The sequence below is a fragment of the Salvelinus alpinus genome, chromosome 3, assembly GCF_045679555.1.
Source record: "Salvelinus alpinus chromosome 3, SLU_Salpinus.1, whole genome shotgun sequence".
NCBI lineage: Eukaryota > Metazoa > Chordata > Actinopteri > Salmoniformes > Salmonidae > Salvelinus > Salvelinus alpinus.
This window is the reverse complement of record NC_092088.1, coordinates 66549363-66562486: the sequence shown is the minus strand read 5'-3', so window position 1 is coordinate 66562486 and position 13124 is coordinate 66549363. Positions and strand designations below refer to the sequence as shown.

General features: G+C 45.1%; 1 protein-coding gene across 1 annotated transcript; it reads right to left on the bottom strand.

Annotated features, from left to right (window-relative positions):
* Positions 1–415: 415 nt before the first annotated feature.
* Positions 416–2350, bottom strand: LOC139571156 (transmembrane protein 100-like). Its single transcript, XM_071393762.1, has 2 exons — positions 2264–2350; positions 416–1981 (listed from the first exon to the last, which is right to left on the bottom strand). Exon 2 carries the CDS (start codon positions 1857–1859, stop codon positions 1449–1451), a length of 411 nt encoding a protein of 136 aa, XP_071249863.1. The 5' UTR covers positions 1860–1981; positions 2264–2350; the 3' UTR covers positions 416–1448.
* Positions 2351–13124: the final 10774 nt, after the last annotated feature.

The window sequence follows — 13124 nt, the reverse complement described above, 5'->3', positions numbered from 1 at the left end:
TGGTCAGTCATGACACCATTACAGAGATATATTGATGTTGAAATAAAGGCACTGAAATAAAGGCCACGGCAATGCTGTAACTGACTGATAGCTAGCTGCACACAACGTTTCCCCACAGGAATGTAAGATGGTGTCCCAAATGAAACCTTATACACTACTTAGTACACTACTTCAAAGGGTAGGGCACTATATTGGAAATAGGGTGCCATTTCGGATGCACATTAAATCTACCCAACAGAAAGAGATTGATACAGAATGGTAATGCAGAGGATGTTCTCTAAAGTCAAAAAACATTATTTTGTCGCAAGGAAACGGACGGATAGCTATATTAAATTAACTTTTTTCTCTAGTTGAATCATTTAAACAGGAAATCTCAAATACAAAAAAGTTAAAATTAACATTTCCCAATAAACTATACTGTACACAATATTTATATATAGACATTAATATACATTCATTTAAAGAGGTACATTGATTGCAAAACGTGGCAACTTACGTGGTAAGACACAATAGTGATCAGACCTGCGACAAATACATTACTTCAAATACTTCAAAATATTAGAAAGTATTTGAGGATCACTTGATTTAGCTTGGAGTTTCCACTTTTGGGACTATGCTGTTGGTTCAATTGAGCCGGGCTATACTAAATCAAGCGCAGCTCACATATTTTAGAGTATTTGACATATTATGTTTAACCCAGGTCAGGTAGTGATATGTGATTTGTGATATGAATGTCATCCAAATGACGTATCAGTCCATAAACCTCTGCATATCTAAGAGCGCACCAAACATACATGTAATATCAAACATACAGAGGAATGCAAAGTTGACAAACTTACAGCAGTCTTGTCGCAGGGTGATGTCATTATCTGAAACCTTCAACTATGAATTCATACCACTTAGAGGTGCACACACGCACGCAAGTCAGGACACTGCTAAGCCAACTGAAGTGGAAAGCAGAAATTAGTAAATCACTATGAATGAAAAGCGTGGACAAAAATGCTGGGCCAAAATGGCATCCAATTCCCTGCACTATGTAGGGAATATGGTGCCATTTGGTACACATCCAAAGTCTGATTTCATCATTCTGATGGGACATCTCACTGCTACAGTAGGTTATCAGAGTCTACGGTTAACCGTTGACAGAACTCTCTGAACTTAAAACCGTGAAAACACCGCCCTCCCTCCTCCACACAGTGAAAAACAAAGTAAACCTCCTCAGAGGTTGGGCTGGTAAAAAAGTCAAGAAGGAGGAGGTTATATTTCCAAACAAGAGAAAGAAGATATAGGAACTCTCAACCCTCTCCACCACACTGAAATCTAGCGTCTTGCTGAAGCACGTGGCAGGTTGATCGGTTTGGACCTCACAGATTTTCAACCTTTCCATCCATCCATCCTTTCATCTGTCTGTGTCTCTGTTCCATACATCCCTCTTCCTCCTCCAGACCTCACAATGTGCCCTGTTCAGAGCAGAAGAACCCTCCCTCCTTCTTCTTCCTTCTCTTCAGCCTGTGGTCCCTCCAGCAGACTGCCGCCATCAGCAGCATGACCATCCCAACCACCAGCAACACCATGGACACCACCTTGGTCTGGTGCAGGTCTGGCGTGTTATACATGAAGGTGACCCCTGTCCCCGCCACACCGATCACCAGGGAGATCACCCCAAACGGGAACACACAGCGGTACCAAGACTTCTCCGTGCCGCCAGTGGCCTGGGCTAGTCGTTCTAGTGTGGAGAGAGACTCTGGGGTTTGGACCAGGTCCCTTCTATGGGGGGACTCCGGAGGTATGCTGCTGCCACAGTCCAGGTCTGGTTGAAGCACCGGGGCCGGGGGTTGGCGTCCCGAGGAGCAGCCCATTTCAGAGCTGCGGTCCTAGGGAGAGGAGAGGAGTGAGGGGGGTTCTTCTGGTGGATCTCTTCTTTCTGCTACTACAGGGGCTGCTGCGTTCTCTGTTGTTGTCATCTGTAGACAGCGTGTGCCTGGAGGGTGAAAGACAGGGAGAAGAGATCAGGAGGGAGACACTGAGATATATGGAGAAAAACAGAGAGGCAGAAGCGAGACAGAGAGTGAGAGGGGGAAATGAAGAAGTTATCCAGAGAAATAAAAAGAGATGGAGATGGGGAGAGAGACTGATGAAGTCAGACACAGAGAAAACAAAGAGACAAACAGAGACAGATTCAGACAGAAAGAGAAAGGGAGAGAGAGCAAGAGATATGAGCTCTGACTTCGTATGCAGTCTCTCTGCAAGAGGATCCACTTACTCTGTCTCGATGTGTTTGGTGTGGTGTGAGTTCTGCATTGCATCCGTCCGCCCTCGCAGTGGCGGCAGCACATTGTGTGTTGTGTTTCCACAGCCTGTGAGGTTTAAAGAGACCGAGAGGAGGAGGAGGGGCTAAGGAGAGGTGGTTGGTGTGACTCAGGAACCTGATTGGCTGCCCAAGCACAGTGACGTCAAAGACGAGGGATGCAGAGGGACGCGGAGGGGTGCGGTTGGGACGTAGGGGGATGATGGGAGATGGTTAACTGTTCCATCTCCTCTTTATCTCCTCTACTCTGATTGATCCATGTATGTGTGTGCGTTGATGGAGAATAGTAAAGCAGCCCAGGCTTAGCGATGATACCATCCGACCATAATGTTGTTTCAAATAATCTACACCTCAATTACCGTTATGATCCAAAGCCATTTAATCTGACGTAAGCAGGCAGTAACACAGTAAAACAAATCAACTTAGATTTAAACACACACGCTTTCACGCACGCACACACATGCATGAACACACACACTCTCGCTACCCCTCGATATAAATAGCCCAACAAGCATGATACATGAATAAGTACAGTCTGATTTTCTGGATAGCAGGTTCCTCTATCTACTATCCCATTTACCCGAAACTACCAATCAATTAGTCTGCATGTGCATGTGGGGAGTAGAAGGATGCCGATTGTGTGTACGAGTGTGTGTGCTGTGTGCTCTTGCGCACACAGCACTCAGATCTCTGTCTAGTATAGGCTTTATAGATCATGAACATGACTCTAGCCCTTCAATAACCCTCTCCCTCAGACTGTATCCTCAGTGTCTCCCTCCTTCAGTTCACACACTGTAACAAATCCACTGTAACTTCATGGCAATCTTCTCACAAGTTCCCAGCCACTCAGGTCCTCTTTCTCCTTACGGACAATAAAGAGGTGACATTCGAGTCTGTGAATGTGTGTAATGTGTGTGCTGGGAGTCGGGAAGCAAGTTCAGGGAGTGAATAATTTAATAAATAAATGAAAAGATAATACAAAACAAGAAACACGAACAACGCGGGAAGAAACCAAAGGGGGAAGAACGCGGGAAGAAACCAAAGACACTCCAGGTGAGTGTCATTATGCGCAGATGCGCGTAACGATGGTGACAGGTGTGCGCCATAACGAGCAGCCTGGTGACCTAGAGGCCGGAAAGGGAGCACACGTGACAGTACCAAGATGACCAAGATGATGATCCTGGGGATCAGGAGCGGACCGGTCACCTCTGCTAAGGCGCGTGAACCTGTCAATCCAGCTGAGGCACGGGAGCATGGCGACCTAGAGTGCCGGAGAGAGAGCATGCGTGACAGTGTCCCCTCTTCGGGGCGTTCGGCTTCAGCCACAGGACGCCAACCACAGGGACGATCCCAGGTATCCGGAGCGGACCGGTCACCTCCGCTGAGGCACAGAAACCTGATGAACCGGCTGAGGCGTGAGAGCCTGATGAGCCGGCTGAGACCACCCCGGTTGCCTCAGTCGAGGCACGGGAACCTGTTCAACCAGCTGAGGCATGGGAGCCCATCGAGCCCGCTGAGGCATGGGAGCGTGTCGAGCCAGCTGAGGTATGGAAACCCGTCGAGCCAGCTGAGGCAGGGGAACCCATCGAACCCGCCAAGGCATGGGAATCCGACAAACCGGCTGAGACCTCCCAGGTAGCTCCGGCTCCAACCCCCGGACCGAACATCACCAAGAACACACAAAAAAAAGAAAAAAACACTCCCTGATACTTCCCTTTGTTGAGTCGTCATTCTACAATGACTGGGAGTCGGGAAGCAAGTTGAGGGAGTGAATAATTTAATAAATAAATGAAAACATAATACAAAACAAGAAACACAAACAACGCACAGACATGAAACTGAAACAGAAACAATGACAACTGGGGAAGAAACCAAAGGGAGTGACATAGAAAGGGCAGGTAATCATGGAGGTGATAGAGTCCAGGTCAGTGTCATTATGCGCAGATGCGCGTAACGATGGTGACTGGTGTGCGCCATAACGAGCAGCCTGATGACCTAGAGGCCGGAGAGGGAGCACACGTGACAATGTGACAGACAATGTGACAGACCATGCGGTAAGGTCGACATGTTTAGCAGATGTTATTGCGGGTGTAGCGAAATGCTTGTGTTTTTAGCTCCAACAGTGCAGTAATATATAACAATTCACAACAATACACACAAACCTAAAAGTAAAAGAATGGAATTAAGGGATATATAAATATTAAGATGAGCAATGTCGGAGTGGTATAGACTAAATACAGTAGAATAGAATACAGTATACAGTATATAGTGGAAAGAAAAAGTATGTGAACTCTTTGGAATTACCTGGATTTCTGATAAACTGGTCATCAAATTTGATCTGGTCTTCATCTAAGTCACAACAATAGACAAACATAGTGTGCTTAAACAAATACCACACTAATTCTTATATTTTCTTGTCTATATTGATTGCATAATTTAAACACTCACTGACAACAATGAGACAGTCTATAGGGAGGAGGTCAGAGACCTGGCCGGGTGGTGCCAGAATAACAACCTATCCCTCAACGTAACCAAGACTAAGGAGATGATTGTGGACTACAGGAAAAGAAGCACTGAGCACGCCCCCATTCTCATCGACGGGGCTGTAGTGGAGCAAGTTGAGAGCTTCAAGTTCCTTGGTGTCCACATCAACAACAAACTAGAATGTTCCAAACACACCAAGACAGTGGTGAAGAGGGCACGACAAAGCCTATTCCCCCTCAGGAAACTAAAAAGATTTGGCATGGGTCCTGAAATCCTCAAAAGGTTCTACAGCTGCAACTTCAAGAGCATCCTGACCGGTTGCATCACTGCCTGGTACGCCAATTGCTCAGCCTCCGACCGCAAGGCACTACAGAGGGTAGTGCGTACGGTCCAGTACATCACTGGGGCAAAGCTGCCTGCCATCCAGGACCTCTACACCAGGCGGTGTCAGAGGAAGGCCATAAAAATTGTCAAAGGCCCCAGCCACCCCAGTCAAAGACTGTTCTCTCTACTACCGCATGGCAAGCGGTACCGGAGTGCCAAGTCTTGGAGAAAAATGCTTCTCAACAGTTTTTACCCCCAAGCCATTAGACTGAACAGGTAACCAAATGGTTACCCGGACTATTTGCATTGTGTGCCCCCCCCCCCAACCACTATTTTACGCTGCTGCTACTCTCTGTTTATCATATATGCATAGTCACTTTAACTATACATTCATGTACATACTACCTCAATTGGGTCGACCAACCAGTTCTCCCGCACATTGGCTAACCGGGCTATCTGCATTGTGTCCCACCACCCGCCAACCCCTCTTTTTACACTACTGCTACTCTCTGTTCATCATATATGCGTAGTCACTTTAACCATACCGACATGTACATACTACCTCAATAACCCTAACTAACCGGTGTCTGTATATAGCCTTGCTACTGTTATTTTCAAATGTCTTTTTACTATTGTTTTATTTCTTTACTTACCTACACACACACACACACACACACACACACACACACACACACACACACACACATACCTTTTTTTTCGCACTATTGGTTAGTAAGCATTTCACTGTTGTATACGGCACACGTGACAAATAAACTTTGATTTGTAAGTTGGAAAAAGTATGTGAACCCCTAGGCAATTGACTTCTCTTAGAGCTAAATAGAGTCAGGAGTCAGCAATCCTGGAGTCCTATCAATGAAACGAGATTGGAAATGTTGGTTAGAGCTGCCTTGCCCTATAAAAAACACTCACACAATTTGAGTTTGCTATTCACAAGAAGCATTGCCTGATGTGAACCATGCCTCGAACAAAAGAGATCCCAGAAGACCTAAGATTAAGAATTGTTGACTTGCATAAAGCTGGGAAAGGTTACAAAAGTATATATAAAAGCCTTGATGTGCATCAGTCCACGGAAAGACAAATTGTCTATAAATGGAGAAAGTTCAGCACTGTTGCTACTCTCCCTAGGAGTGGCCGTCCTGCAAAGATGACTGCAAGAGCACAGCGCAGAATGATCAATGAGGTTAAGAAGAATCCTAGAGTGTCAGCTAAAGACTTACAGAAATCTCTGGAAGATGCTAACATCTCTGTTGACGAGTCTACGATACGTAAAACACTAAACAAGAATGGTGTTCATGGGAGGACACCACGGAAGAAAAACATTGCTGCACGTCTGAAGTGCACCTGGATCTTCCAAGCGCTACTGGCAAAATATTCTGTGGACAGATGAAACTACAGTTGAGTTGTTTGGAAGGAACACACAACACTATGTGTGGAGAAAAAAAGGCACAGCACACCAACATCAGAACCTCATCCCATCTGTAAAGTATGGTGGACCCAAAACACAGAAGTAAATCAACAACCGAATGGCTTCAACAGAAGACAATACGCCTTCTGGAGTGGCCCAGTCAGAGTCCTGACCTCAACACTATTGAGATGCTGTGGCATGACCTCAAGAGATCAGTTCACATCAGACATCCCAAGAATATGGCTGAACTGAAACAGTTTTGTAAAGAGGAATGGTCCAAAATTCCTCCTGACTGTTGTACAGGTCTGATCCGCAACTACAGAAAACGTTTGGCTGAGGTTATTGCTGCCAAAGGATAGTCAACTATTTAATAAATCCAAGTGTTCGCATACTTTTTCCTTCCTGCACTGTGAATGTTTATACAGTGTGTTCAATAAAGGCATTAAAACTTATAATTGTTTGTGTGTTATTATTCTTTTTATTTTTTCACCTTTATTTAACCAGGTCAGCAAGTTGAGAACAAGTTCTCATTTACAATTGCGACCTGGCCAAGATAAAGCAAAGCAGTTCGACACATACAACAACACAGAGTTACACATGGAGTAAAACAAACATACAGTCAATAATACAGTAGAAAAATAAGTATATACAATGTGAGCAAATGAGGTGAGATAAGGGAGGTAAAGGCAAAAAAGCCCATGGTGGCGAAGTATATACAATATAGCAAGTAAAACACTGGAATGGTAGATTTGCAGTGGAAGAATGTGCAAAGTAGAGATAGAAATAATGGAGTGCAAAGGAGCTAAATAAATAAATAAATATAGTAGGGGGAGAGGTAGTTGTTTGGGCTAAATTATAGATGGGCTATGTACAGGTGCAGTGATCTGTGAGCTGCTCTGACAGCTGGTGCTTAAAGCTAGTGAGGGAGATAAGTGTTTCCAGTTTCAGAGATTTCATTCCAGTCATTGGCAGCAGAGAACTGGAAGGAGAGACGGCCCAAGGAAGAATTGGTTTTGGGGGTGTGACCAGATAGATATACCTGCAGGAGCGTGTGCTACAGGTGGGTGCTGCTATGGTGACCAGCGAGCTGAGATAAGGGGGGACTTTACCTAGCAGCGTCTTGTAGATGACCTTGTCATGACGTTGGCAGTGGGGGTAGGTTTATGACAGTCATAAATACCTCTTTCCCCCCTTTTCCTTCTCCCTACTATAACTGATGTGACATAAGAAAACCCCTTGGTTAACATAGAGATTCTGGGAACATCAGAAGTGGGGGGAAATGAACTATATTCTGGTAATCCGACCAACTGAACATATGCGGTGGTACTTAAGGTATATTTTGTCAGTTCGGTTGCCCTCTGACACATTCTCATCAATGATAGAATGACATAAGCTCTACTGTGGAAAGTCTAAACGTCAGAGGTATCGGATTCACATGGAATTGTTGTTTAATTCAAATGTTTGAATATGACATTATTTGTGAAGAGGTGAAATGTAATTTTAGCTTCCAAATGAGAGATCTGGGCTTTCATAAGTTTTCCTCTGCTCACAGTGGCCCGCCCCTGTGAAGAGGCATGGGTTATAAACTTTTCAGACACACCCCTCTCCCTCCACTATTAAATCCATTGACAAGAATATAACTTTCTGTTCCGGGGACGCTAGGATGACGATCCGGTGTCAGAATGGTTCAGATAATAACTACAGAACTAAGCCAACAGCAGCATGGACTTTGGTTGTGAATGGTATGAACTTTGAACTCGTATTCACTACAGAAGGGATACCTCCTAGCCGTTGAGTTAGCAACAGCTGCTACAAACGTAGGTTAGGAAGGACAGTCAGAGTATCCCGTCTACTACACACGACGTTACTCCAACGTATCCAGTGATCACCAAAGACATTCTTCAAAGGACAGAGGACTCGGGTTGGCGATACGGTCTTCCATCTACCACCAACCTACTGAAGCGCAGCTCAGAGTAAATATTTATTGCATTTTCCTTTTCAAATGGGCGGTAATTTAGAATGCATAAGATACTGTATTTACGATAACACAGCTTCGCCTATGTTCCAGTCTCCCGCTCTTTCACTAAAACCCAGCCCACCCCTTTCCTTTGTGTAACAAGCTGTCATGTCTATTCCGCCCGCTAGGGACGTTTTCTTTATGACGGCACTTTGTAATCAAGTTGTGATTTAATTGTGTATGTGTGTTTCTGTGTGATTAGTTAGGTATTTAGTAAATAAATAATTAAACCCAATTTTGTATTTGTAACGAATCCCGCTGCCTGAGTCTGTTTTTGCCTGTGTTCTGTCCTGGAGTGTTTTTCCGGTGTCCTGGAACGCACCCTGTCTGGTTGCCGGGCGACGTAGCTAGTTGGGAGATCTCTGATTACCCGCACCTGTATCCCATCAGCTATCTGCACACCTGGTCCTGATCATCACCCCTCCACTTCATAAGCTCTGACCTGACATCCATTCCCTGCCGGATCGTTAGCCATGAACAGTATGTTGTGCCAGCGTATCAGCCTCCAGTTTGATAGAGTTTGTTTTGTTGTTTTGTACGTCTTGCTTGCCTTGAACTTACCTCCGTTTGTTCTGTCTACAGTCATTCACCCGGAACACTCACCCCATCCCTGCCTGGTCGTCGGTGGCTTCTGTTACTCCCTTGGATCTGCCTATTCACTCCCATCAACTCACCTCCGCTGCCCGCTCCGCCACCTGGATCATTCTACCTCTACGTTTAAACTTGTAAATAAATACTCACCTTCGTCCTACTCTCCTTGTCCTGGTCTGCTTCTGGGTTCTAATTTAGAAAACCGTGACAGTATTGCTGATTCAACTTGTTAGCCAGGATTCTTGCAGATAATCAAGGATTTACAACTTTCAGATGAGACTGAATAAACTGACGATTAAGGTGACTGCTATGGATGTAAACTATTACTAAAGCTTTAAGAGTTTATTCGAAAGATAACAGCTCTATAAATATTATTTCGTGGTGTCCCTCTAGTTAATTAATATTTACATGATTAGTTCAATCAGGTAATATTAATTACGGAGAAATTATTTTATAGAATAGCATGTCATAGCAATTAATCTGGCCTAGCCAAAGACACGGCAACCTGGAGCCAGTGGGTTTGGCGACGAGTATGAAGCGAGGGCCAGCCAACGAGAGCGTACAGGTCGCAGTGGTGGGTAGTATATGGGGCTTTGGTGACAAAACGGATGGCACTGTGATTGCATCCAATTTATTGAGTAGGGTATTGGAGGCTATTTTGTAAATGACATCACCGAAGTCGAGGATCGGTAGGATGGTCAGTTTTACAAGGGTATGTTTGGCAGCATGAGTGAAGGATGCTTTGTTGCGAAATAGGAAGCCAATTCTAGATTTAAATTTGGATTGGAGATGTTTGATGTGAGTCTGGAAGGAGAGTTTACAGTCTAACCAGACACCTAGGTATTTGTAGTTGTCCACATATTCTAAGTCAGAACCGTCCAGAGTAGTGATGTTGGACGGGCGGGCAGGTGCAGGCAGCGATCGGTTGAAGAGCATGCATTTAGTTTTACTTGTATTTAAGAGCACTTGGAGGCCACGGAAGGAGAGTTGTATGGCATTGAAGCTCGTCTGGAGGGTTGTTAACACAGTGTCCAAAAGAAGGGCCAGAAGTATACAGAATGGTGTCGTCTGCGTAGAGGTGGAGCAGAGACTCACCAGCAGCAAGAGCTACATCATTGATGTATACAGAGAAGAGAGTCGGTCCAAGAATTGAACCCTGTGGCACCCCCATAGAGACTGCCAGAGGCCCGGACAACAGGCCCTCCGATTTGACACACTGAACTCTATCAGAGAAGTAGTTGGTGAACCAGGCGAGGCAATCATTTTAGAAACCAAGGCTATCGAGTCTGCTGATGAGGATGTGGTGATTGACAGAGTCGAAAGCCATGGCCAGGTCAATGAATACGGCTGCACAGTATTGTTTCTTATCGATGGCGGTTAGGATATCGTTTAGGACCTTGAGCGTGAGGTGCACCCATGACCAGCGCTGAAACCAGATTGCATAGCGGAGAAGGTATGGTGGGATTCGAAATGGTCGGTAATCTGTTTGTTGACTTGGCTTTCGAAGACCTTAGAAATTCCCAATCTGGCCCTCAACCATCACGGTCACCTAATAATCCCCAGTTTACAATTGGCTCATTCATCCCCCTCCTCTCCCCTGTAACTATTCCCCAGGTCGTTGCTGCAAATGAGAACGTGTTCTCAGTCAACTTACCTGGTAAAATAACGGATAAATAAAATAAAAATAAATAAAAAGGCAGGGTAGAATAGATATAGGTCTGTAGCAGTTTGGGTCAAGAGTGTCCCCCCCTTTGAAGAGGGGGATGACCGCAGCTGCTTTCCAATCTTTGGGAATCTCAGACGACACGAAAGGTTGAACAGGCTAGTAATAGGGGTTGCAACAATTTCGGCAGATAATTTTAGAAAGAAAGGGTCCAGATTTTCTAGCCTGGCTGATTTGTAGGGGTCCAGATTTTGCAGCTCTTTCAGAACATCAGCTGACTGGATTTGGGAGAAGGAGAAATGGGGAAGGCTTGGGCGAGTTGCTGTGGGGGGTGCAGTGCTGTTGACCGCTGTAGGGGTAGCCAGGTGGAAAGCATGGCCAGCCGTAGAAAAATGCTTATTGAAATTCTCAATTATAGTGGATTTATCGGTGGTGACAGTGTTTCCTGTCCTCAGTGCAGTGGGCAGCTGGGAGGAGGTGTTCTTATTCTCCATGGACTTTACAGTGTCCCAGAACTTTTTTGAGTTTGTGTTGCAGGAAGCGAATTTCTGCTTGAAAAAGCTAGCCTTGGCTTTTCTAACTGCCTGTGTATATTGGTTTCTAGCTTCCCTGAAAAGTTGCATATCACGGGGGCTGTTCGATGCTAATGCAGAACGCCATAGGATGTTTTTGTGTTGGTTAAGGGCAGTCAGGTCTGGAGAGAACCAAGGGCTATATCTGTTCCTGGTTCTAATTTCTTGAATGGGACATGCTTATTTAAGATGGTGAGGAAGGCATTTAAAAAAAAATAACCAGGCATCCTCTACTGACGGGATGAGATCAATATTCTTCCAGGATACCCCGGCCAGGTAGATTAGAAAGGCCTGCTCGCTGAAGTGTTTCAGGGAGCGTTTGACAGTGATGAGTGGAGGTCGTTTGACCGCTGACCCACTACGGATGCAGGCAATGAGGCAGTGATCGCTGAGATCTTGGTTGAAAACAGCAGAGGTGTATTTAGAGGGCAAGTTGGTTAGGATGATATCTATGAGGGTGCCCGTGTTTACGGCTTTGGGGTGGTACCTGGTAGGTTCATTGATAATTTGTGTGAGATTGAGGGCATCAAGCTTAGATTGTAGAATGGCTGGGGTGTTAAGCATGTTCCAGTTTAGGTCGCCTAGCAGCATGAGCTCTGAAGATAGATGGGGGGCAATCAGTTCACATATGGTGTCCAGAGCACAGCTGGGGGCAGAGGGTGGTCTATAGCAGGCGGCAACGGTGAGAGACTTGATTTTAGAGAGGTGGATTTTTAAAAGTAGAAGTTAACATTGCTTGGGTACAGACCTGGATAGTAGGACAGAACTCTGCAGGCTATCTTTGCACTAGATTGCAACACCGCCCCCTATGGCTGTTCTATCTTGTCTGAAAATGTTGTAGTTATGAATGGAGATTTCAGAATTTTTGGTGGTCTTCCTAAGCCAGAACTCAGACACGGCTAGAACATCCGGGTTGGCAGTGTGTGCTAAAGCAGTGAATAAAACAAACTTAGGGAGGAGGCTTCTAATGTTAACATGCATGAAACCAAGGCTATTACAGTTACAGAAGTCATCAAAAGAGAGCGCCTGGGGAATAGGAGTGGAGCTAGGCACAGCAGGGCCTGGATTCACCTCTACATCACCAGAGAAAGAGAGGAGGAGTAGGATAAGGGTACGGCTAAAAGCTATGAGAATTGGTCGTCTAGAACGTCCGGAACAGAGAGTAAAAGGAGGTTTCTGGGGGCGATAAAATAGCTTCAAGGTATAATGTACAGACAAAGGTATGGTAGGATGTGAATACAGTGGAGGTAAACCTAGGTATTGAGTGATGAGAGAGATATTGTATCTAGAAACATAATTGAAACCAGGTGATGTCATCGCATGTGTGGGTGGTGGAACTGAAAGCTTGGATAAGGTATAATGAGCAGGGCTAGAGGCTCTACAGTGAAATAAGTCAATAAACACTAACCAGAACAGCAATGGACAAGGCATATTGACATTAAGGAGAGGCATGCTTAGTCGAGTGATCATAAGGGTCCAGTGAGTAGTGAGGTTGGTTGGGGTAACGGCGATTCAGACAGCTAGCTGAGCCATCGGTAGAAAGCTAGCATAGGATGGAAGTCTGATTTTAGCCACCTCGTGCGTTTCCGACTGTAGATTAGTGAGGTTCCGTGTGGTAGAGGGGATCAATCCAATTGGCAAAATAGATATAGTTATAGTGACCCAATAATTTTTTTTCATTAGTTTAACAGACTGTGTTTGTCTATTGTTGTGACCTAGATGAAGAACAGATTACATTT

Bases quoted from the DNA above. Each gene is read 5' to 3' on its own strand.
- LOC139571156 (XM_071393762.1), bottom strand. From the start codon at position 1,859: ATGGGCTGCTCCTCGGGACGCCAACCCCCGGCCCCGGTGCTTCAACCA.